At 49.3% G+C, this 22460-nt stretch overlaps 1 protein-coding gene across 1 annotated transcript; it reads right to left on the minus strand.

Moving 5' to 3' along the window:
- Positions 1–16443: 16443 nt before the first annotated feature.
- Positions 16444–16892, minus strand: LOC101985000 (60S ribosomal protein L31). The gene has a single exon (XM_005345567.3). The coding sequence runs from the start codon at positions 16851–16853 to the stop codon at positions 16476–16478; it is 378 nt and encodes a 125-aa protein (XP_005345624.1). The 5' UTR covers positions 16854–16892; the 3' UTR covers positions 16444–16475.
- Between the last annotated feature and the right edge of the window lie 5568 nt (positions 16893–22460).

Below are 22460 nucleotides of genomic sequence, written 5' to 3' on the forward strand. Positions count from 1 at the left end.
GTTTGGCTTTCAGCATGCAAAGTGGCCTGTCCGGTCACTCTAGTGTGGCTCACAACAGCCGTACCACACTTCCCACTGGGCAGTGCTACTCCAATGCTCTCACTGAACAAAATAAAACCACCAAAGAAATGTTCACTACTGTACAGTCGTGTCTTCAGGAAGCTCATCTGGCCACAATCTCACTGTGCACACACATAAGCTACCTGGGGATTTAAAATGTTGATTGGGTAGGTAAGGGGCTCAAACACTAGAGTCTGCATTTCCCATAAGTTCCCAGATCATGCCAGCCCCAGGGGACCTAGTCAGGAGAAAGCCTGACGTGTTTATGTATTAGCAGGTAGCTCATCTCAGTTCCCAAAAAGGATATGAGGTAGCTTAGCTAAAGCACACATGATGGAAGTGTCTTCAAAGAGAAGAGGAGGGAGGGGAAAGGCTAAAGAAAGGCGGGAAGGCCAGGTCTCCCTGCCACCCCAGCTGTGTGGTTTCTGTGTGGACGTGCTACTTGCCTCAAATCAGCTTGAGTTCTTGCTGTGTGGAAGGAGAAGGCAGTGATGGAGCTGAGAGATGGCAGTGTCATTTGATTCCTCACAAACTATGGCTAGAGATGGCTTGTGTTGGGTCAAAGGTGACAGGAAGGAGGAAGGCTTTGTGAAGGAGGCCTTTGAGGACCTCAGAGATGCAAACCCAGGCTGTGGGGGAACAGTGGACAGAGCAGCAAGAACAGAGAGGCCAAGAGTGCAGAGACATCTTTGTTTGGCAAAACAGACTGTCCCTTGACATCGCATTTCCGGGCTGCAGCCCCAGGCAGGAAGCAGCCCAGTTGCAGCCACAGGTGGACAGGCTTGGGTGCTGGGTGGGAGGCCAGCCTTCATAGTCTCCTTCCGTCTTCTCTACCCCAATGGGAGAAGGCCTTGTTTGAGGAACAAGGTTGTTCTGGATGGGCTCAGGGCTAGGGCAGCCTCCTTACCACAGGCCCCTGCCACCTGCTGCAGCTCTGTGGGGGTGGGGCTGTGGGTGGGGGTTTTCTTGTTCCGGTCTCTAATTCCTTGCAGCTGTTCTTGGCCCCAGGGAAAGGGACTAGTTATTTTGAGTGGGCCACTGGCTTCCAACCAGGAAGTATGACTGAGTCAAGGACTGGCAATGGGGCAGGCAAACAGGACCAGAGCCAGGTCCAGCAGAAGGTGGCCCAGGCTGTGGAGGAAAGAGTTGGGCCATGGAGGAAGCAGGCCAGAAGAGAGGTCGGAGTCCTGAGTGCAGTCTGAACTGACTTCAGGGTTGGCGGGAGGAACACAAGACATGGCTTGGTTAAGATGGACCATCTTGGTCCCTGTGACCCTGGCAAAAGTAGAAAAGAAAAGGACGTCCCAGTGGCCAAGACTAGTGCTTCTGGGGAAGGGATGGTGCCTCTCCTGTAGGGGACTGGGCTGTCTGGACCACAGGAGAAGCAACCCCTTACTTCTAGGCAAGCCCTCCCAATGCCACCTATGAGGTCCTCTGTGGAGACCTCACACCTTCATGGCTGTCTGACATCCCTGCCTGTTGGACGATGGACTTGAGCCTCTGGGCCTGGAAAAGTCACGTGGTCCAGTGAGAAGGCCATCACTTAGGACAAGTTAGCCTGGACTTGAATCCCAACTCTTCATGCTCACAGCTGCATTCCCTCAAGACCCACGGGCTTCCTCACCAAGCCTTCCCTTGCGGAAACAGGAGTCCTAAGAGAGCAAGATGCACCTCGTGGGAGTGGGTGGACTTAGATCCGTTCATGATGTGTTGTCATGGTAACCACAGCTGTCAAGGGACACTGTAGTGGTTGGTGTAGCTCTTGGGTCTTGCCTGTTCTCATAGAGATACCTGGAGGGGTTTGTGGTAAGGGGAATGATGATATTCTTGCAACGTGGGAGTCTGGGGACCCAGGACCATGTACCCTGAGAGGGCAGGGCCAGCTCCTGAACTGCCTGGCTCAGAGTGAATTTGATGAACTAGCAGGATGAATGAATGAATGAATGAATGAATGAGTGGATAAACAGATGGTGGTTCCCCAGAACGTGGACTTGCCATAGGCCCTGGTGAAGTCCCAGACTGGGCAGTGAGCAGGATGCAGCCACCTGGCACCTCTCTGGAGTCTGAAAAAGAAAGTAGAGGGAAACTGGGGAGCCTCATGAAACCTCATGAAACACAGACCCAGAGAGTTGAGGCTTATCAGCCCTTCCAAGAAAGAAAAGGAAGCGCTCTTTGGGGGTGGCCTGTGTGCTGTCTGCATTGAGAGCTGAAGAACAATGAAAGTTGACCTGGGAGAGGAGAGGTGAGGGACTCTAGGCAAGAGGAACTGTATTCACAAGGCCTGGAGGCTAGACAGGGCCTGACCAGGGTGTAAGAGCACCTAGAGAGTGGGGGTGGTGGGAGAAAGGGCCTGAGGCTCCGGCCAGCACAGCAGGCTGCAGCTGCACCTGAGGTTCTGTCTTCAGTTCAGGTACGGGCCCTGGGTACCGTGTTTCCTCCCCAGCTCTGCCTCTGCTGATGAGTGGCCCTGGTGCTCCATGGTCCCACCTGCATGGTGACGGACCAGCTTGCTGTAATAGAGGACCCTGTCCAGTCACCAGGAGTGAGGGTGGCAGGATGGATCGGGGCAAGACAAGGAAGTGTCAGGACTAAGGGAGATGGCGTTTGGTTTTTATAGGAACACCTCTTTTCTACTCTCTAGCACCATGGAAGCTGCTTTTAGCCTCAGAAAAGATGGATTCTACTTGGTTCCTAGTTGGATGGTACCTTCCTCTGAAGAGACCCTTCTCCCAGGAAGGAGGACGTCCCTGGGGAGGATGACTCCCTCTGGCAACACCTCTCAGTCTCTTTCCTCCAGCTGGGGAGAAGGAAGTGGAGGTGGGGGGACTAAGTCAGACTCTGTGGTCCTGTCCTCTTTCAGAGGCCGAGGTTGATACCTGTGGTTTTGTGGTTCAGGTCCCAGGACCCCCTTCCTGTGCACGACCTCACATGCACCTGCTGGGTGGTAGTGACTGCCCTGCATTACTAATCGGGTGCTGAGGTTGGGGGTATTAAGAAACTTGCCTGACAATGCTCAGTGGTGTCTTGTAGGAGAGGTTGAGGGGGTGACAGGGCACAAGGACTCAGCATGGGGGTTCATCCAGGGTGCAAGGGGTGGATCCGTGAAGCTGAACTTAAGATCCAACTATGTGAGACATCTTCAAACACAGGTCCAACGGGCCAGCCAAGTAGGATGTGCCGGGGCCAGCCCCAGGTAGCACGCTGGAGAAGGCGATGGGTCTGAATACACAGTCCTAACCTCTCCCTTTCCACATAGCTAGGGAAACATCCCCACACCCCGGGTTCCCAGAGCCTTCAACTGTAAATGGGCTCACTCTGCCCACCTCTCAGGTGGGAGAAAGACTAAATGACAACCATGTGTTTGTTCACACAAATAGTCACCGTGAACCTGCTGGGTGTTAGGAGCGGGCCACGGAGTAAGCGAACATAAATTCCCTTGCAGAATTCCTATCCCAGCTGGGAAGACCAATAAACAAACACGTACAGACACAGATATCGTGTGGTGTGAGGTCCCTGTAGACCCCTCCCTCCCAGCGGTGACGTAGCTAGGTATCTCAGGGACCAGCATCCTGAGTGGAGGGGACAGCTCTTGTGTATCCTAGAGGTGGTATGTGCTGGGCGGGGAAAGGGAATGAAGAGATGGAAAGGCAGTAGGGCCATCTCTCTGGGAGTGGGCTTGGCCTCCTCAGGGAAAGTTCTGTTAGGAATGGTCTTTCTTCCCTGACTGTGGTAGCTTGTGACCATCTCCAGACCCCAGGGCAGGGCCCCTGATCTGGTGACCGCCAGTCTCCTAAATGGGGAGGGTACTAAGTCTGTCCTGGCCAATCACAAAAGGCCCTTTCACCAGAGCGCATTGTGTGGGAACTGACAGGGGGCAAAGTGCCCTCTTGCCTGTGGGCATAAAGACCTTCTTTCTCTTCCACTGCGCCAGCTTCTGGGCTGGCGGGGGCAGCAGCTGGGGGTAGCAAGAGTCTGTCCTTCCTTTTCAAAGTGTGTGCAGACGGGGCCAAGCCAGACAACAGTGATTTATGGCCTGTAGAGTGGGGTGGCTGCACACTGGCAGCCCCAGCAGCCAGGGAACCCCACAGACAAAACCCGGGTGTGGGGTGCCTATCTAGTGCACACCCCTAAGTGGGAACTGGAACCCTCCATATTGGAGAAAAGGGGTCAGGTTCATAATGTCAGAGGCCTCCTCAGTTCTGTTGTCATGTGGCCACGTGGGCTGGCCTCTTACAGAGCGTTAGCTGTTCTGTCTAAATAGCTGGCCAGGATGTCTCACCTCAACCAAGGCCAAATCCCTCACTGCAGCTGCTGCCTTCTGGGCTGGGCAGACCTGCTTTTAGAGGAGGTGGGCAGGAGGCAGGGAGCATAGAGGGTCCTCCCAGTGGCTGGGGGTGGGGGATCCGGTCGTGAAGGGCTGTGAAAAACCCTCTTTGGGAAGGCCTTTGGGAAGGCAAGGTGATGACCGAATGTGAGAGTCTCTTCCTGCTAACTGGCCCTGGAAACATTTCATCAAAGGTGAGGGAGGGGCTCATGAGGCCCCCACCCCTTCCTGAGGAACTATTGGCAGTTAGTGGTGACTGGGGGAGGGGTGTCATTTTTCTTTAGTGATGTAGCCACTGATAAACTAGCCTATTCTCCAGTAAATACCCCCATGGGTGTTCATGCAGGCAACTCAGTTAAATCCAGTGGCTGTCGACACACACAAATAGCCATCAAAGCAGGAGGGGACTGGGAAGAAGGGTTCAGTAGGAGAGGGAGAAAGGTGAGCCAGGGTAATGGGTAAAAATGGCCAAAATTCATGGCATACATATATGGAAATTGTCAAATAGTAATAATAGTAATGATAACAATAAAGAAGGGCTGTGAGGCTGTAACCTTTAGGGGGCGTGTATACGGAGTGGGGCCCGACTGATAGTCTCCTAGGTAGGGGGAGCGGCACCTGCAAAGGTCGGGGTTGGGGTGGAGTGGAGGGAGGAGCCTGCAGTTGAGCCTTTAAAAGGCTAGTGGGGAGGGTTGCGAGGGTGTCCCCAGAGCAGGGACTACTACATTTGGAGCCAAAAGCGCTCCCCAAGTGAAGGGACAGTAACTGGGAGCCAGGAGGGGCTGAAGGAGCAGGGTGGTGGGAGTAAGGGGGACCAGCTCAAGACACAGCCCCTGTGGGAGCTGTGGAGCCATCGCTGGGGGAGAAGGGTGGCTGAGCGGGTGGCTTGGGAGCTCGGAAGGGAGGAGAAGGAGAGAGAGGCTGAAAGCAACCAGGACTGGAAAGGAAAGAGAAAGCCCAGGAGGTCTGGTGGGGGGTAGAGGGAGGGTGAGGGGATGGGAATGGAGGAATGGAGAGGGAGAGGAGAGGGAGGAAATGAGGAGACAACGTGGGGGTGGGGGCAGGAAGTCCCGAGCAGGAGCCACAGATGGAAATGGGGCCTGTGCAGGGGTCACTTCTTCCCAGCCATCCTGTTGTGACCCAGCCAGCCCTGCTGGCCAGAGCAGACACAAAGTAAGGCTCTGGAGGACAAGGGTAGGAACCATACAAGGAGGGTAGTTAGACACAGGAGCTTCTTACTGAAAGGCCTGCAAGGAAGGTCCCCTCCTCCCAGGGGAACAGCCTATCCCTCCTCCAGGCAGGAGACTAGCCACAGTGGCCCTCTGAAGGGCGCTTCCATGGGTTGGCAGCACACGGCGGCTCTGCAAACTCAGGTTCTCGCTTCAAGTCAGAGCTGTACAGTGGTGTGGAGTGGGCGTGGCAGGCAGGGTAGGGGCTCTTGGGCCCAAGCTGAACGGTGAGGCCAGTGTGCTCCAAGGTGGACCCTTTACCAATCCTTTGTTCCAGGAACATCAGGAAAAGGCCACTGGAGAAGAGGGGTGGAGGGCAGGAGCTGCCTGGGTGTTTCCAGGGAAAATCTGATCCTTTCATGGAACAGGCAGCTAGCTGCTGACCCTCCCCGCCCCTCCCCTCCTCACCACCTCATCTCCACCTCTGCTTCCCTTTCTTCTTCCCTCCCCTGCCAGCATCAGGATGAATCCTGATCTCTTTGTAGCAACTGCCCCAGCGCTGGGCCCTGGATACCAGCAGGTGGGCCAGGCATGCCAGTGTGTCCAGGAGTGTGCAGAAGTATCACGCGTATTCAAACGTAAAACTGTATACATTTGCATGTATATGAGCGTGTCACACACAAACTGATAGAGACGTGAGTGTGCAAGCACAGGTATGTGTGTACACAAGTGAATGCTGGCGTGAGTGTGCTTGTGAACTCACAGATTCATGTACACACACACACAGACAACCTGGCCATAGTCATCAATGCCATGGTTGAGACAGAAGCAGGTTTTTGGGGGGTGGGGTGGGGACAGGACTAAATTGACTACTTGAGGCTCTGGGTTTATTATTTCGGGCAAGGAATGTTTTTTTTTTTTTTCCAAGACAGGGTTTCTCTTAGCTTTGGAACCTGTCCTGGGACTAGCTTTTGTAGACCAGGCTGGCCTTAAACTCACAAAGATCCTCCTGCCTCTTCCTCCCAAGTGCTGGGATTAAAGATGTGCACCACCACTGCCCACCTTAGGCGTGGTTATTTTTTTTTTAGAGCTATTGGACTTTTGAGAGAGGGTCACGTCACATTGTTCAGGCTGCTTTTCAGTCCCCTTCATCCACCTTCCTTCCTCGAGTTCCCCAGTGGCTGGGACAGTAACTCTGCTTAGAGCCTGGGTTTTCATCTGACCCATGAGGACAGCACTTGCCTGCTTCCTGAAGACTGATGTTAATGTCACAGAGAAGAAAGGGCTGGCACATGTCTCTGGGTCCCTGGAGACCTGCTGCAATCTTCTGCCCCAGGAGGAGACAGAGGCTCCAGAATGCCAGCTGCTCCACATCTGGCCAGTGGCCAACCTGCGGTTAGGCCCCAGGTCTAATTGATTTATGACAAAGTCTCAGGCATATTCTCCAATTCAAGGTCACACAGGGTAACAAGGAGACAGAGCCTTAGACCCTGCTCCCTCCAGGACTCTGAGCTCAGCTCCTGGCCCTTGGGGAGTAGGCCCCCTTCTCCAAGGTCAGCCTTTCTCTGAGCTCATCCCATTCCACACTCCATCTCCAGAGGATTTCCCTTCCCCTCTCCTATGGGAATCTACCTACCCACCTACCTATCATCTATCCACCCATTCAGGTTTTCTCTTGAGGGACATTCCTTATCATAGAAACAAGGTAGGGACTGACTTCATTGATTTTTTTTGTTTATTCATTTTTCAACTCTGTGGTAAAAATTTTTCTGACATTTTTTTAACTTCAAGCACAAGCCACACTTCCCTGTGACCTCTGCCTCTTAGATCTCCAGTTTTTTAATGTATAAAACATGCACCATCTCTTCCTAGTACCCACATGGCAGCTCACAACTGTCTGTAACTCCAGTGCCAGGGGATCCGACATTCTCACATAGACATACATACCATACATGCAGGCAAAACACGAATGCCCCAAAAATAAAAATAAATAAATTTTTAAAATGCACTTAAAGCCTGGCATGGTGGTGACACCTTTAATCCAAGCACTTGTGTTGTCTGAGGTTTCTGTCCTGCCAGGTTCCCACTGCCATTATGTCCCAAAGGTCTACATTGGTTATGAACTGATTAGCCCTTTAAGTTCTACAGGTATTAAATATTAGAGGTTAATAGTTGTTCATGTTTGTTATACATATAGTCAAATTGATTAGGTTCTTTAGATACATTTAGAGATTGTATTCTGCCTAGATAGGTCATCTTTAACCACTTCAAGGATCTGTAGAACATGGCATTTAAATAACTTAGGGTTCTCTTGACATGAAACATGATTGCTCCTGACAGCACCAATCTACCTCCAAGAGAATGTTGAGTACCAAAAACACTCCACTAGGAGTTTGTTTTCTTCTTGTCACAATTGGCCTTCAGGCAAGGAACTGCTCATAAGGTACATGGTATCCAGAAATGGATAAGCAGGACACAAGGAAAAAGACTGTCAAACCTTGCCAAGACAGGGTAAGATGGTTCTGAAAAATGTCCTGCCTCTGAAAATGGTCTGTCAGTTATGCTGGGCCTTAGCCAAAGTTGGTTGCTTCAATGTTGCAAATGAGACTTTGGGTGATTGCTCAGGTAGCTAATTGTCTCTGTCACATATTGCTCACTTTGGAAGCTGCTCGATTGCACTTCCTGCCTGCTAAAGTAATATTATCTCCCTCTCAGGCCTTCAATGGGGTTGAAGATTAGATAATCGTAGCTACATTCCACTTATGATTTAGCCAAGCTTGTTTCCAATACAAGATTTACTATACTCTTTGGAATAGAATGTTTATTAAAACATTTGTCATGTGTGCCTTGCTTAATATTGTTTATGTTGTTTGTCATTTTATACTTGATTATCTGTTCCTATTATATATAGTTTTGTATTGGGTTTGGATCACTTTGTATAGTTTTGTATTGGGTCTGTTCCTATTGTATATAGTTTAGTATTGGGTTTGGATCATATAGTTTTGTATTGGTTTGGTGGCTTCCCCAGCAGTCAAGCAGAGATCTGGATCTTCCATTCCTTTGGCGTGAGTTTTCCCCTTATAATAAATAGAAATATAATTGTTTATCTTTAAGCTAGCCTGGTTATCTCATGAATCAAGTTAACATCTACACATTTGGGAGGCAGCAGCAACTCTGTGAGTTCAAGGTCAGCCTGGTCTACAGAGTAAATTCTAGGACAGCCAAGGTTACATAGAGAAACCTTGTCTCAAAATAATAATAATAAAACAATAAAGCACGTACTTTTATGCATTTCCTTACATCCATCCATTCATTCATCCATGTAGCCACTTACTAGCCCTTCTGACTTCCTGTTTACCCACCCTTCAATTCATCTATTTATCCTTCTATCCAGTCACTAATGTATCCACCTGCCCACTGATCTATCCATCATTATCCATCCATCCACCTATCATTTATCTAGCCATCATCCATCTATCCATCCATCCATGATTTGATATGTCCGTCTACCTCAACCCACACTATGCAGAGTGTACCAGGGGACTGAGGGACCTTCCTGCTGCTACCTGTTGTAATCCATAATGAGCTAGCATGGCTACCACAACTTGGTACCTGGGTGGCTGTTCCTGTTCCAAATATTTGGGCAGGATTTGGACTCCTCATGGCAAATTCTGTTCCTGTCTCCTCAAGTCCCCAAGATGGCTAGCACCCCTCCCTCAGCTGCTGCTGTTGTTTACAAAGGATACCCTGGCCCAGTAAAGCCCACGTTGCCTGATGATGTCTGGGAGATCCTGGGGGAAGCTGAAGGACTGGACAGCTTCCCTACTCCCTGGCCTCCGCATATTGCAACTTTACTGGTGCCTCTTGTGCTCTGGAGCCCAAGGCCAGGTCCAACAAGATTTCTGCAGAAGCTGTGTATAGGGCCCGGGTCTACCTTTGTTCTTGGGGTTCATCTTGAGGACAGTTTCTGGTCAGCCAGCTAAAACTTTCTTGTTTGTTCCTGTGCTCCCTCTGCCCCTCTTGATGATTAGCTGTAGGACATTGTTTACTCCATCTTGGGTGTGGCATTCAGCTGATCTTCTTTCGAACGACCCAGGTCTCTTTGTGTGTTCTTTCAATCTCCAGGCCCTTGCCCGACTCACGTACAGTACAGTGGCGCGCGAACTGTACCGAGGGGGTAACACAGAATCGGGTGTTACAGCTGTGGGTTTTCTTAGCCCTTCCTGGCCCCGTCAGACTCCTTTGCTTTCTTTCCGGCATCCCGAGACTCTCACCTAGTCCAGGAGTTCCCATTCCAGGTTCTGCTTCTGGGGAACTTAACCTAAAATACCCACATTATTGGCTTGATATTCCCTCGATGATATCAGAACTGGGTTGGGTGTGGATCAGGATCTAGACACAGGAAGGCTCCCAGGAGAAATGACATAAGAATTGTCCCACTACAGCTGTGTCTCCGCATTGAATAAGTCTTGCTAGATTTAATTACTGAGGGTGGCAGAAGAACACGGTCTTAGAATGTCACAAGCTTACGTCCTGGGGCAGGAAAAGACAGGCCTATCCCAAGAAGTGAATGGGCCTTCAGCTGGGGATCAGGGGTGGGTAAGGGAGGTAGGAAATGAGAAGAGAAAAGAGGTTGATGTCAAAGCAGAGGGCCTGTCACGATGCCTTGAGCCAAGGGCTGGGCATCCGTGAGTCTGTCTTGCACACATTGTCTCTGATGGACTGCTGTATTGGGACAGAATATCAGAGTCGGCAACCCTATACCCTGGCTGGCTCTATAATATAGCATGTAAAATGATACACACTTATTGCCCCTTCCCTCGGCCAACCCCAGGCTGGACCTCCAGAGACTCCATCAACTGGGCCCAGTACAGTAGAGTTCCCTAGGGAAGGAACTATTGTGGCCCATAAATAGGTTAGGCGGTCAGGAAACGGGAAATCCTGAAACACAATGAAGCCCAGTGCACAGAGGCTTCCTCTAGGCACAGGATTGGTCTAAGGATGTAACTGGGGCCAAGAGCCTCTCTCCCTGAACTAAGACTCCCTGATTGCTAGTCACATATACATGCTCTTACTACAGCCTTCAGGGACACTCGAGTCTTGACCTCACCCTGAGGGCAGCTCAGGACAGGCCATGAGAAGCTAGGACAGGCAGTGGAGCAGCAAGGAGAAAGTGGGCACCCCCCAGATGAGCCCTGGCACCAGGCCAGTAGGGGCTAATCGGGCAGCCAGGCAGGGCTATGGCCCTCTGTATGAGCCCTGGGTACTTCTGCCAGGCCCTCAAGCTACACTAACCTGGCCACCTTCAACATTATCGTCCTAGGTTTCCCAAAGGCTGCAGGAAGATCAGGCTGTCCCTGGCCCACAACAGTGGACATGGGATGTGCCCCCTTATTAGAGAATCAGGCAATCTGGAAATGGATGTTTCAGAAAAATCATAAAGCAGACAGAAAACTCAGTGTCCTATCGGACCTCAGTGTCACACACGGGCCAGGTGAGATGGCTCAGTGGGTAAAAGTGTCTATGTTTGGCCGGGCGGTGGTGGCGCACGCCTGTAATCCCAGCACTTGGGAGGCAGAGGCAGGCGGATCTCTGTGAGTTCGAGGCCAGCCTGGTCTACCAAGAGAGTTCCAGGACAGGCTCCAAAGCTACAGAGAAACCCTGTCTCGAAAAACCAAAAAAACAAAAACAACAACAAAAAAAAAAGTGTCTATGGTCAAGCCCAGTGGACTGAGTTTGAGATCTAGGAACCACAGAGAAAAAAGAGAGAACCAACTCTCACAAATTGTCCACTGACCTCCTTATTCATGCTGTGGTATTTGTGTGTGTGTGTGTGTGTGTGTGTGTGTGTGTGTGTGTGTGTGTGTATGTGCATGCGCACAGAAAGTCAGATGGGGCCACAAAACATCAGGATGTCAGGGCTGCTGGGGACTTTTCTTTGTACTTCTCTGTGCTTTTTATATTTTTTCTGCAGTAAACTTGCAGTCATTAAAAAACAAATAAACAAACACCTGAATACCCACGTCCTATAATAGAGGATATTTTCTATCTCCAGCATGGGCTTTTAAATGAACGGGGAAATGTGGATGGAAGGCTGTTGGAAAAACAGGATACAAGGCTGTATACATCGCATGTGAAGGATGAGATTGCGAGACAGGGATCGGAAGGAAATGCTAACATCATAAAGGCCTTGTCACCTACAGGACAGTCCACCTTCCGGGTAAACCAGGCAGCCCCAGCAGTCCTGGCAATTCCATGCTCACCAGAGAGAATTTTATTGTCATTGCCACACCCTTGACTGAGCCTTCTTACAGCACCCAGTCATGTAGAAAGGTCGGGTGCAAACACCGGCTGATGGGTGTGAACGCCATCCGGCTTACAGGTTTCCTGAGACTTTCTTTAGTGTGAGCATCTGTTACTGCTCAGAACACATTCCTTTCAAAGCGAGTGACAGCCACCAGCAAACTTCTCTAAACCTAGCACAGCATTAACCTGAGTCCAATACTGCTTTTTAAAGTAAAGTTTACCTATGGCAATGTTGTGGTCTTAAGTGTCACTATGACACAGAGGGGGGACTTCAGAAAGCTCCCACCTGGCCAGTCTCTGTCCACAGCAGCCCCAGAGGCAATCACCCTCCCATGAATTAAGGTTGACTTTGTGGGGACATCTTACAAGGGAGAGCCTATAGTGTGCATATGTCTGTGCTTCGCTCAGCCATTCGCCACAGTGTTGGTGCCATTTACCTATGTGGTTGCCTAGTCTGCTGATTTCTTTCTTTCTTTTTTTTCTTTTGCTTAGATTTTCAAGACAGGGTTCCTCTATATAGCCCAAGCTGTCCTGGTACTCATTTTGTAGACTAGGCTGGCCTTGAACTCAGAGACCCTCCTGCCTCTGCCTCCTGAGTGCTGGGGTTAAAGGCATGCACCACCACTGCCTGGCTAGTCTGCAGGTTTTCATTGTTGACTATTTACCTAGTATCAACACAGATATCTTGTTCATCTGCTCCCTTGTTGATGAGCACCCAGGCTGCCTACAGCTCTGTTAAGCATGAAGCTTCTATGCAGGTCTCCCTGAGAATGGAGCCAGACTCTCTTCATATCTGCTCAACACTTGTGTTTCTCTTGGCTCGCCTAATTTGTTTTTCGTTTTCCTGTTAATTTTGTAGAAGCTCTTTGATTATTAAAGTTGGATGCTTATCACACACACATACACACAGAGAGACAGACAAATACACACACACACACAGTGGTGCTGGTTTAGGACACATAGACACAGACAGACACACACACAGATACAGAGAGACAGACAGACACACACGTTGGTGCTGGTTTAGGAGGGGAGGTAGAAGATTGACAGGATGGTAGCTTCAGGCTTTGCTGAAGGCAAGGCTTTGCTGAAGCCGAGCGTCTGATCTGCACACCTTTCCCCTCCAGCCCCCTCCAGCCCCCTCCTGTCCTGTTTCAGGCTCCACCTCATTCATTCTGGGCTTCTCTCCCTGTCTACCATTTTCCTGCTGCTCTCATTACCCCTGCAATCGTACACTCGGAGTCTTTGTCTCTTAGAGTCTCCTTTTCTGGAACATTATCCAGAGTTCATCCAATTTTCCTTCCTACATTGGTTTCCTAGGCTATTGTAACAAATGATACCAGACACTCAGAGTCTTAAACATAGGACATCTGTTCTCTCAATAGTTCTAGGACCAGAAGTCCCAAGTCCAGCATGTAGGGGGCCACCATCCAAAGGCTCTGAGAGAAAACTCCAGTGTTTTCCAGTCTGATGGCTCCAGGTGTTATTTCTTGTCTCATGGCTGCCTCTGTCTTCACATAACTTTCTCCCCATTTTGTCCTTGCCTCCATCCCTCTCTTTCCTTGAATGTGCTAGGGACATGCTCTACCTGCCCCTGGGTCACATCCCCAGCTCTACTTTGTATTCTTATAAAGACATTTGCTGTATCTGGCACCCACCTGGATAATCAAGGATGACCCCATCCCAGATATTTAATGACATCTACATGAATCTTTTCCCCACCTAAGACTGCGTACACAGGCTCTAGGGGCATATGTGAGAGGGAGAGTGGCAGGTGGATCCCTGAGTTCAAGGCCAGCCTGGTCTATAGCATGAATTCCAGGACAGCCAGAGCTACACAGAGAAATCCTGTCTCAGAAACAAACAAACAAACAAACATTCACCAGAATGAAATACTCTCATCCCATGCACTTTTCCTCCCAAATCTTAATCCATTACAGCATCAAACCAAAATTTCATTTAAAGATATTCTCAAAATAGGCATGATGCCTGTAAACCCAGTACTCAAGAGACTGAGGTAGGAGGACCATCACTGGTCCAAGGCCAGCCTAGGTTACTACACAGTGAGCTCCAAGACAGCCTGAGCCACCAGATGAGACTTCACTTCAAAAATCAAAACCACAAAAACAAAGCCAACCAACCACAGAAGAAATTGTTCTCTCAGAAAAGGTTCAAATGTCATTATCCACCCGAGACATAGATGAGACTCTTGGTACAGTCCATCTTGAGGCAAATTCCTCTCTACACAAGAACCCAGAAACCTAGAAGATGTGTTTCCTTCTTCTAAAATACCATGCTGGGAAGTCACATGACAGACGCTTCCATTCCAAAGGAAAAACAGGAGGAACAAGGCGACAGGGGCTGTTAAGATTTGAATATGGACTTTCCCCCAGCAGCGCATGTGTTGAGCACTCAGTGCTCAAACTTGTGATATTCTCTTGGGATATTAAAAAAAATGTTCAATTTTATTTATGGTGTGTACATGTGTATACGTGCTGTGGAGTAATCCTGAAAATATGTGGAACACATTGTGGATATGTATTATTCTCATTGGTTAGTAAAGAAGCTAATAGGCAGGACAAGGAAACTAAGGATACTGGTATAAAAAAGGGTGGAGTCAGGGAGGTGCCAGTCAGCTACCAAGGAAGCAGGACGTGTAGAAAATGAGGTAACAAGCCATGAGCCACATGCGAGGCGTAGATAAGAAACATGGGTTAATTTAAATGTAAGAGTTAACTAGTAACAAACCTGAGCTATTGGATAAGCATTTATAAGTAATATTAAGCCTCTGTGTTGGTTACTTGGGGGGGGCATGCAGTTAGCACAGAAAAACTCTATCTACATATAGCATGCAACGTGGGGCCAGAATTTCTGTGGAAAACCTGAAAAAATTTAAAAAGAGATTCTAGACACACAAGAATTGAGTCGAACATGACTTCTTGGTAGCTGCATTTTCTCTGGTGGGCTCTGTTTGCTGGTGGTGAGCTTCCTGGCTTGGTGTTAGTGGCAAATATGGATGGTTCTTTTAAGAGGCCCTACTACCAAACATTTATATGGTGTTTATGAACAGCAGGCGGCACTACTCGGTGGTGGCATGGACCCAGAAAGTTTCTAGAGTTGGGGCAGTAAACATGGCTTTCAGAGCTAGCAGTAAATGTGCTTGCTGCTCCAGGTGGTGCTATTTCTGCTCAACCTCAAGACCTTGTGGGCCTCCCTATGTGGTAGGGATTGGTGCCACTAAGCAAAGGCTCCACCCCAGGTGGCTCCTGCCCAAGTCTATCTTTCTCTCTTTCATCCTTGGCATGGTTTGAGTAGACTTGAGTCCTATCCTAATCTCTGCAGCACTTGGGTTCCCAACAGGCAATTTCTTCCTCTGCAAGACAGACATGCCGCGAGTTTCCCCTAGTCCCCAGTCACTTCTCAGGCCCTTCCTCAGTTTACATTTTATTCTAAGCAGCCAGGGAAGTCAGATCACACTGTGCCAGGAACTGTTCCAATGAGCATTCAAGTTCATCACACACTTGAGTGTGCTTTCCATGCAGCCCTGTGAGGCGGGCAAGCATACGGAACAGTTTGGTAACTTAAGACCTGGTTGCTTTGCGCTGGACACACCCCTTTTCTAATACTAGTGACTGGAAGCCTTGCCTATTCATACAGTACACAGACTCTTCCCGGAACAAAGCACTTGGCAACCTGAGAGCAAGCAACCCAGGACCCACACCTGCATGGAGCAGCACACACCCCTCTCTCTGAACAAAGGAGGAAGTTTCCCTCCCCCTTAACGACCATCAAACATAGATCTGTTCATTCACAGCCTCTTTCTGTAAGCCAGGAGACCAGAAAGGCCAATAAAGACCCAGCATCTCATCACTCTGGGTGTTTCTCATGAAAACACTTGTCATCAGATCTGGGGCAGCTTGCACGAGCCAGGACACTTTCCCGCTGAGATGCTATGCCTGCCAAGCAAGCCCTTCTCCAAATAAAGTTTGGGGCATCAGGAATTGGATATATTTTTCTGGGGACATCATTCAGTCCTCCATACTCCCTAATGTCCTTCAGGCCTTCCCACAAGCGTTCCCTGGTCTCATCTTGTAAAGTACACACATGCACACAGCCGCCGGAACTCTCAGGTGCACACAATCTGTGGTTGGCTGATTTATGGATTGGTCTTTCTATCAGAACATAAGCTTCATGAAGACAACTTTTAATTTTTTTACATTTTATTTTATTTTAGCACAGGGTTTCTCCATGTAGCCCCAGCTGTTCTGGAACTTGTTCTGTAGACCAGGCTGGCCTTGAACTCAGGGATCTGCCCATTTCTGCCCCACTGAGTGCTGGGGTTAAAGGCTTGTACCATCATCCCTGGCATGAAGACTGATTTATTTATTTATTTATCTATTTATTTATTTATTTATTTTGATTTTTCGAGACAGGGTTTCTCTGTGGTTTTGAAGCCTGTCCTGGAACTAGCTCTGTAGACCAGGCTGGTCTCGAACTCACAGAGATCCGCCTGCCTCTGCCTCCTGAGTGCTGGAATTAAAGGCGTGCGCCACCACCGCCCTGCAAGACTGATTTTTTTTTTGGCTGTTCTCCAACTTTATTTGAGATTCAGTAGGTTAGTTCTCATCCACATTGACTGTCTGTAGATTTTTGAATGTGGTAACAGGCACGTAAGTTACCAATGTGTAGAGTTTGTTTGGTGAGTCCTCATCCTCATTACGTTTTCTGGACAAACGTACCCGGATACGATATGGAACATTCCTTATTCCTTTGGCCCAGACAGCTTTATTGAGCCTGGTATCAATCCGCACATCTGGAGTACCCATCTCCTTCATGGCAAATTTCCGGATTTCTTTGAGTGCCCTAGGAGCACGCTTCTTGAAGCCCACGCCATGGATGCGCTTGTGAATGTTGATGGTGTATTCTCGGGTCACCACCTCGTTGATGGCAGAACGGCCCTTCTTCTTCTCGCCACCCTTCTTTGCGGGAGCCATTCTGCCGGGCCCAAGCTGGAAAGGACGGGCGCGAGGGATTGTGGGAAGGAAAGCCAAGACTGATTTATTTTTAAACTATGTTGGAGTCCCCATGCACAAAACAGTGCTAGATACATGGGAGACCTGAGGAGATATTCTACAGCAGAGAAAGATGAGGGAGCATGTGGTCCCGCATGCTACACACTCAGCACTCAGCTGGAGGCTATGCATGTAGGCAGTGTAGGAGCCCAGAGGAAGGGGATGAAACGCTCTGTTCAGGACCTTGTCCCTGAGAACCTCCACAAAGCGGCTATTTGAGCTGGGCCAGGTGTGGAGGAGAGGTATGGGATTCCCAGAGCAGGACCAGAAAGGGAGGGGTCGCTGTTGGGAGGGACAGAGACTGGAAGGCGGGAGAAGAGGGAGAGTATGAAGCAGAGGGGCAAGCGCTTCCTTAACTTGTGGGCGGGCCATTGTCCAGCTTGTGGGCGGGCCATTGTCCAGCTTGTGGGCGGGCCATTGTCCAGCTTGTGGGCGGGCCATTGTCCAGCTTGCACCGGGACACTCCTGCTCTCATCATAATATGGAGGAGAGCATCCTGTCTGAGCTTGGAGAAACTAGGATCCAGTTTGATGACTCCCTCCAAAAACTGTGGGGCGAGGGAGTCCCCCACTCACTGCCAAGGGGCCTTAGTGGACTGGTCCTGGATCTATTGGTTGCAAGCACCAAAGGTTCAGCCCAAACTAGCTTAAACTAGAAGGGCATGTTGCTGTCCTGGGCCTTCAGGGCCCATCTCATGAAGCATGTGTCCAGGACTTCGAGACATCAGTAACTGGGTTATGCCTCTGCTGGTCTTTCCCAGCGATGGCTCTTGTGGAGTCCCAGAATGACGACATGGCAACCAGTAGTTAGCTCAAGACCCGCAAGCCCACCAGAAAGGGACCCCAGTAGCAGCAGCTGTGTTCTGAGATTCAAGCTTGGACCAAGCGCTGATCTGTGAACCAATCACACTGGTCCTATCCCCAAGTCCTGACCCTGATCCATTCACACACCAGTGGGGATACTGAGAGTCCAGCAGTGCCTGTGGTATCAGGGCCAGGAGACAACCAGGTGAGAGGACTCAGCGAGAGTGTCCACAACTCAAGTCACCTGTCCCGAGGCTAACGTGAGGTGAGCAGATGGGACCGAAGTCTCCTCAGCAATCTTATTCACTCTGGAAGACAGGGTGTGGCAGAGCTGTCCAGGCTTCTCACCTGCCTGTCAAACATTCTGTCCAGCTTCCTATAGCCTCCAGGGAGACTCTGTCCATGCCATAGCCAGGAGAAGCAGACATAATCCCTAGAACAGCCTTCAGTCAGAGACTACCAAGTTTGGTAATAGGTAGGATGACTGGAAGTGGTGGTCCCCATCAGGTCATCTCCCAGGGTGCATCAGTGCCATGAATCTCCCTTTTCTGCCAGTAGTAAATAGCCAGGTAATAGGCTCTTCTCTTCCCACTCCCAACTCCTGTCTCGGATCATCAGCAGTGACCTATGGCAGCTTCGTTGGAATTCTCACCTCAGGCTTCCCTCTGGGGACGGCCAAACTGCACTGTGGGAGGGACCTGCAGCTGCTCAATGGATTCCCCAAAGGTGACTCATGGCGTGACCCATGTTGAGATACAGAGCAGCTGTGTGAGCCAGAAACATTCCAAACCTGAGGCCAGCTGTTGAGGAAAAGTTGAGGAAACTTTTGCAGATCTGCATGGGGGTTGGTAGGATAGAGAGGTGTACATCAACTGGCTGTAGAACCTTCAGGAGGTCACCTTCATCCCTTCTTTCATGGCTTGCTGCCTGTCGTGAACACATTTCCACCAGAATGGAGTAGCATAGAGGGCGTCACTGTTGAAACCTGGAGCCTTGGTGGCAATCCTGCCTAGCGTGCAGTCCACGTAGGGGGTTGTGGATGTTCCCTGGCCGCCTCACAACTCAGTGGTGCCCCTGGCTTCTAATCTAGGGTCGTGAGTCCCGTTCTCCTTCCTCTGGTTCCCCATGCTTGGAAGTCATTCAGGGGCTGCATCTGTGGCCCCAGGAACAACTGGGCTAGCTTCATGAGTAGTGGAGTTTTGGATCCCTTTCCCTCTCATTTCCTTTGCTCATGCGTTTGAAAGTCCTCTGGCTCTCAAGTTTGTTCATTTTCAGGACTGTAAAGTACGCCTTTGTATATATAAATGCCATTGTGTATTAGTTCCCCAATTGATGGACAGTCGGTTTGTTTGCAATGTTTAATTTTTCCCAGTCAGTATTGTTATGAGAATCCAGGACCTGGCTTTTCACGGATATATGCATGTATTTTGTTGAATAAAGCTGCTGGGCATGTGGTATCTCATATGTTTAGTTTGGACAAACGATACCAAATGTTTTTATGATGTTATAAAGTTTCTTTTTGGTTTATATTGATTTATTTTGCTCTGTTTCCATGCTGAAGATAGAAAGCGGGGCCTTATATATGTTAGGTGAGTGCTCTACCAGTGAGTGATGATCCCAGCTTTTCAAAGTCATACTGTTTGGGTCTTCACCACCACTGTATTCAGTTTGCCCTACATCCATGTCAACACTTACTACTGTCATCTTTTGCACTTTAGCCAAACTGGCAGATTGGGTGCTATGGTACTGGCATCTTAATTTCTCTTTGCCTGACAACTAGTGTTTGAATTGGATGTGTTTTCATCTTTTCATTGGTTGCTATTGTTTTCAAGTCATCTGTGAATGTTTTCCTGAGGGTCTTTGTTTGTTTGTTTGTTAGTTTTGCAGAATTATGGATGCAGATATCAGGGTTTTGCTAGACTAGCATTTTCTCCAGGAGCCTTGCCCTTCCTTGTTGCTGGTGTCCCTGATGAGTGCACTCGACCACCACCACCAGGTGCTTTCTAAAGTAGTCTTTGAAGGTTTGCTCACTTGATAAATCACAGCCCCGGGGGGAAAATGACTAAATCTGAATTAGATACCTTCACCTCCTTTCTTCCCCCTACGGAGTTCTGCTGGGTGACTGCCACGAGCACTCAAATTAGAAATTGCTGAGGTCATTTCAGGCTATTGTGCCTTCTTCAAATAGTTATTTCCTTGTTTAAAACAAGGAACCAGGAAACATCAGGTAAAGGCAGTGCTCGCCTGAGAACTTGGGCAGACAGGGACTCCCTCTTCTCCAAGGACTTGTTTGGGAGAGGAAAAAGAATAAAAACTTGCCTAAGAGTCCAGCATGGGGGGGGGGAGCAGAGAGACTAGAAACACCTAAATACCAAATGCTGTGATTATATACTCTAATTTGGTCATCCAACAGATGACCAAAGAATCATCTAAAAAACAAGACACGGGGCTGGAGAGATGGCTCAGTAGAGCACTGGCTGCTCTAATAGAGGACCCAGGTTCAGTTCCCAGCACTTGATTGTTTACAAGAATCCATAACTCCAGTTCCAGAGGCTCTGCTTGTCGTCTGCTGACTTCTGCCGGCACCAGGGGCACATGCAAGCAAGACACTCATCACACACACAAATCTAAATAAAGACATAAAATGGTTTTGAAAAAATAAGACAAGGCAAACTTATGCAGGAGAATACAGACTGAAGAGGGAGAAAGAAAAATCCTCAAACAGGGATGGGCAGATCAGAATCATCCTGAGAAACAAACGTGTGCAGTCATTTCCTCCGAGTACTTCACTGTTCCCTCCAAGACCACCCCAACTTCTGAGCCAGGCATGCTCAGGAGGCTGAGGCAGGAGGATCCTGTGTATGAAGCCAGCGTGGGCTACACAGTAAGATCTTCTCTCCAAAGAACCCTGAAGCAGACCAAACAAGAAATCTACTCCTCCCTGCCTCCCTACAGTTGGGGTGTCCCAAAGTGAAAAGCTAGTCATGGGGCAGGGGTGTCTCCTTCAGGGCTTTCCTCTCTCACTGTAAGGACGTACATACGGCAAACCCTAAACCGAGCTTTCTGTGGGCCTTCCACAAGCAAGCCTGGAAGGGTCATAGCATTTTCAGAAGACCTCAGAGCATTTGAAAGCCTGCTCTCCCCTTTCAGTTATTGCACAGGGTGGCAGAGTACAGGCCAGAGAACAACCTGCAGAAGTTGGCCCTCGGCTTCCTCCAGGTAGTTCCAAGAATAAAACTAGGATCTTCAGGCTTGGTGGCAAGTGCATGTGTATCTGATGAGCCATTTTACCAGCCCCTAAAACATGCCCCCCTTTTTTTTGATAGTTTCTTTGAGTAGCATTGGCTGTCCTAGAACTAGCTCTGTAGCCTCGAATTTAAGAGCTCTGCCTGCCTCTGTCTCCCATGTGCTGGGATTAAAGATGTGCACCACCATCTCGAGGCTACAATGCATTTTTGTAGTCAGCAGAGAAACAAGAATACAATCCAAACTGGGTTCTATTTCTTTTCACGTGGACATAGTTGTAAGATTAAATTTTGTGCGTGTAGTAGTTTGAATAAGAATGGCCCACACAGGCTCATATATTTAGATGCTTGGTCATTAGGGAGTGGCACTACTTGAGGAGGATCAGGAGGTGTGGCCTTGCTGGAGGAAGTGTCACTGGGAGTGGGCTTTGGGGGTTTTTTTGTTTGTTTGTTTGTTTTTTATTTTCGAGACAGGGTTTCTCTGTAGTTTTTGGTGCCTGTCCTGGAACTAGCTCTTGTAGACCAGGCTGGCCTTGAACTTACAAAGATCCTCCTGCCTCTTCCTCCCGAGTGCTGGGATTAAAGACGTGCGCCACCACAGCCTGGCCGCTTTGGGGGTTTCAAATGTTCAAGCCAGGCCCAGTGTCTTTGTCTTCCTGCTGCCTGCAGATGTGGATGTAGAACTCTCAGCTACTTTTCTGGTACCGTGTCTGCCTGCCTGCTTCCAGACTCCCCACCATGATGCTGGACTCACCTCTGAAACCACAGCTCCAATGAACTATTTTCCTTTAGGACTTGCCATGTTCATGGTGTTTCTTCACAGCAATAGAACACTGCCTAAAACATTGTGTGTGTGTGTGTGTGTGCCTATCTCTGTGTTACACGTTTACAGTTTTTAAATTGCATACATTATACTTTTTAATGAAAAGGCTTCGGAATGCAGGTGTCTAGGGTGTCTTCTTGTGCATCTTGGGCAAGCTGCTTGAAAGAGAAAGACAGCATGCATTTCAGACCGGGGCCCACATGGTCACTGTCGTTACTAGACCTTCTGCAGAGACGGAGCAACAGACAACAGACATGGAGGGGTATGGCCAAGCTGCAACAGAGCACTGTTGAAGCAGATAGGAACCGGGTCAGGTTGGAAGTCCTTAGCCTGCAGGTCCTGCAGTCTGTTCTCAGCAGACGTCAATGTGTTTGCTAAGTGGACAAATGCACTGGAGAGTAGGCTGTTAGCAGGGCCTGATCCCCATCCGGTGGGGACAAGGGTGTTTACTGAGTGGAGGTCAGTTTTTATGTCACTTAAGCCCTCACTTGCTGTGTGACACTGGGCAAACTGTTACCCTTTGCTGGGCCTCAACTGCCCATCGGTAAAGGGAGGCAACCCTCCCATTTGCCAGACTGCATGGGGCAGATGAAATGTTCCAAAGGTCACGGTCGTACCTGGAACAGGAACAGAAGATTTTCACAGGCAGCTAGGGGAC

Source organism: Microtus ochrogaster, chromosome 4 (assembly GCF_000317375.1).
Source record: "Microtus ochrogaster isolate Prairie Vole_2 chromosome 4, MicOch1.0, whole genome shotgun sequence".
NCBI classification, from domain to species: domain Eukaryota; kingdom Metazoa; phylum Chordata; class Mammalia; order Rodentia; family Cricetidae; genus Microtus; species Microtus ochrogaster.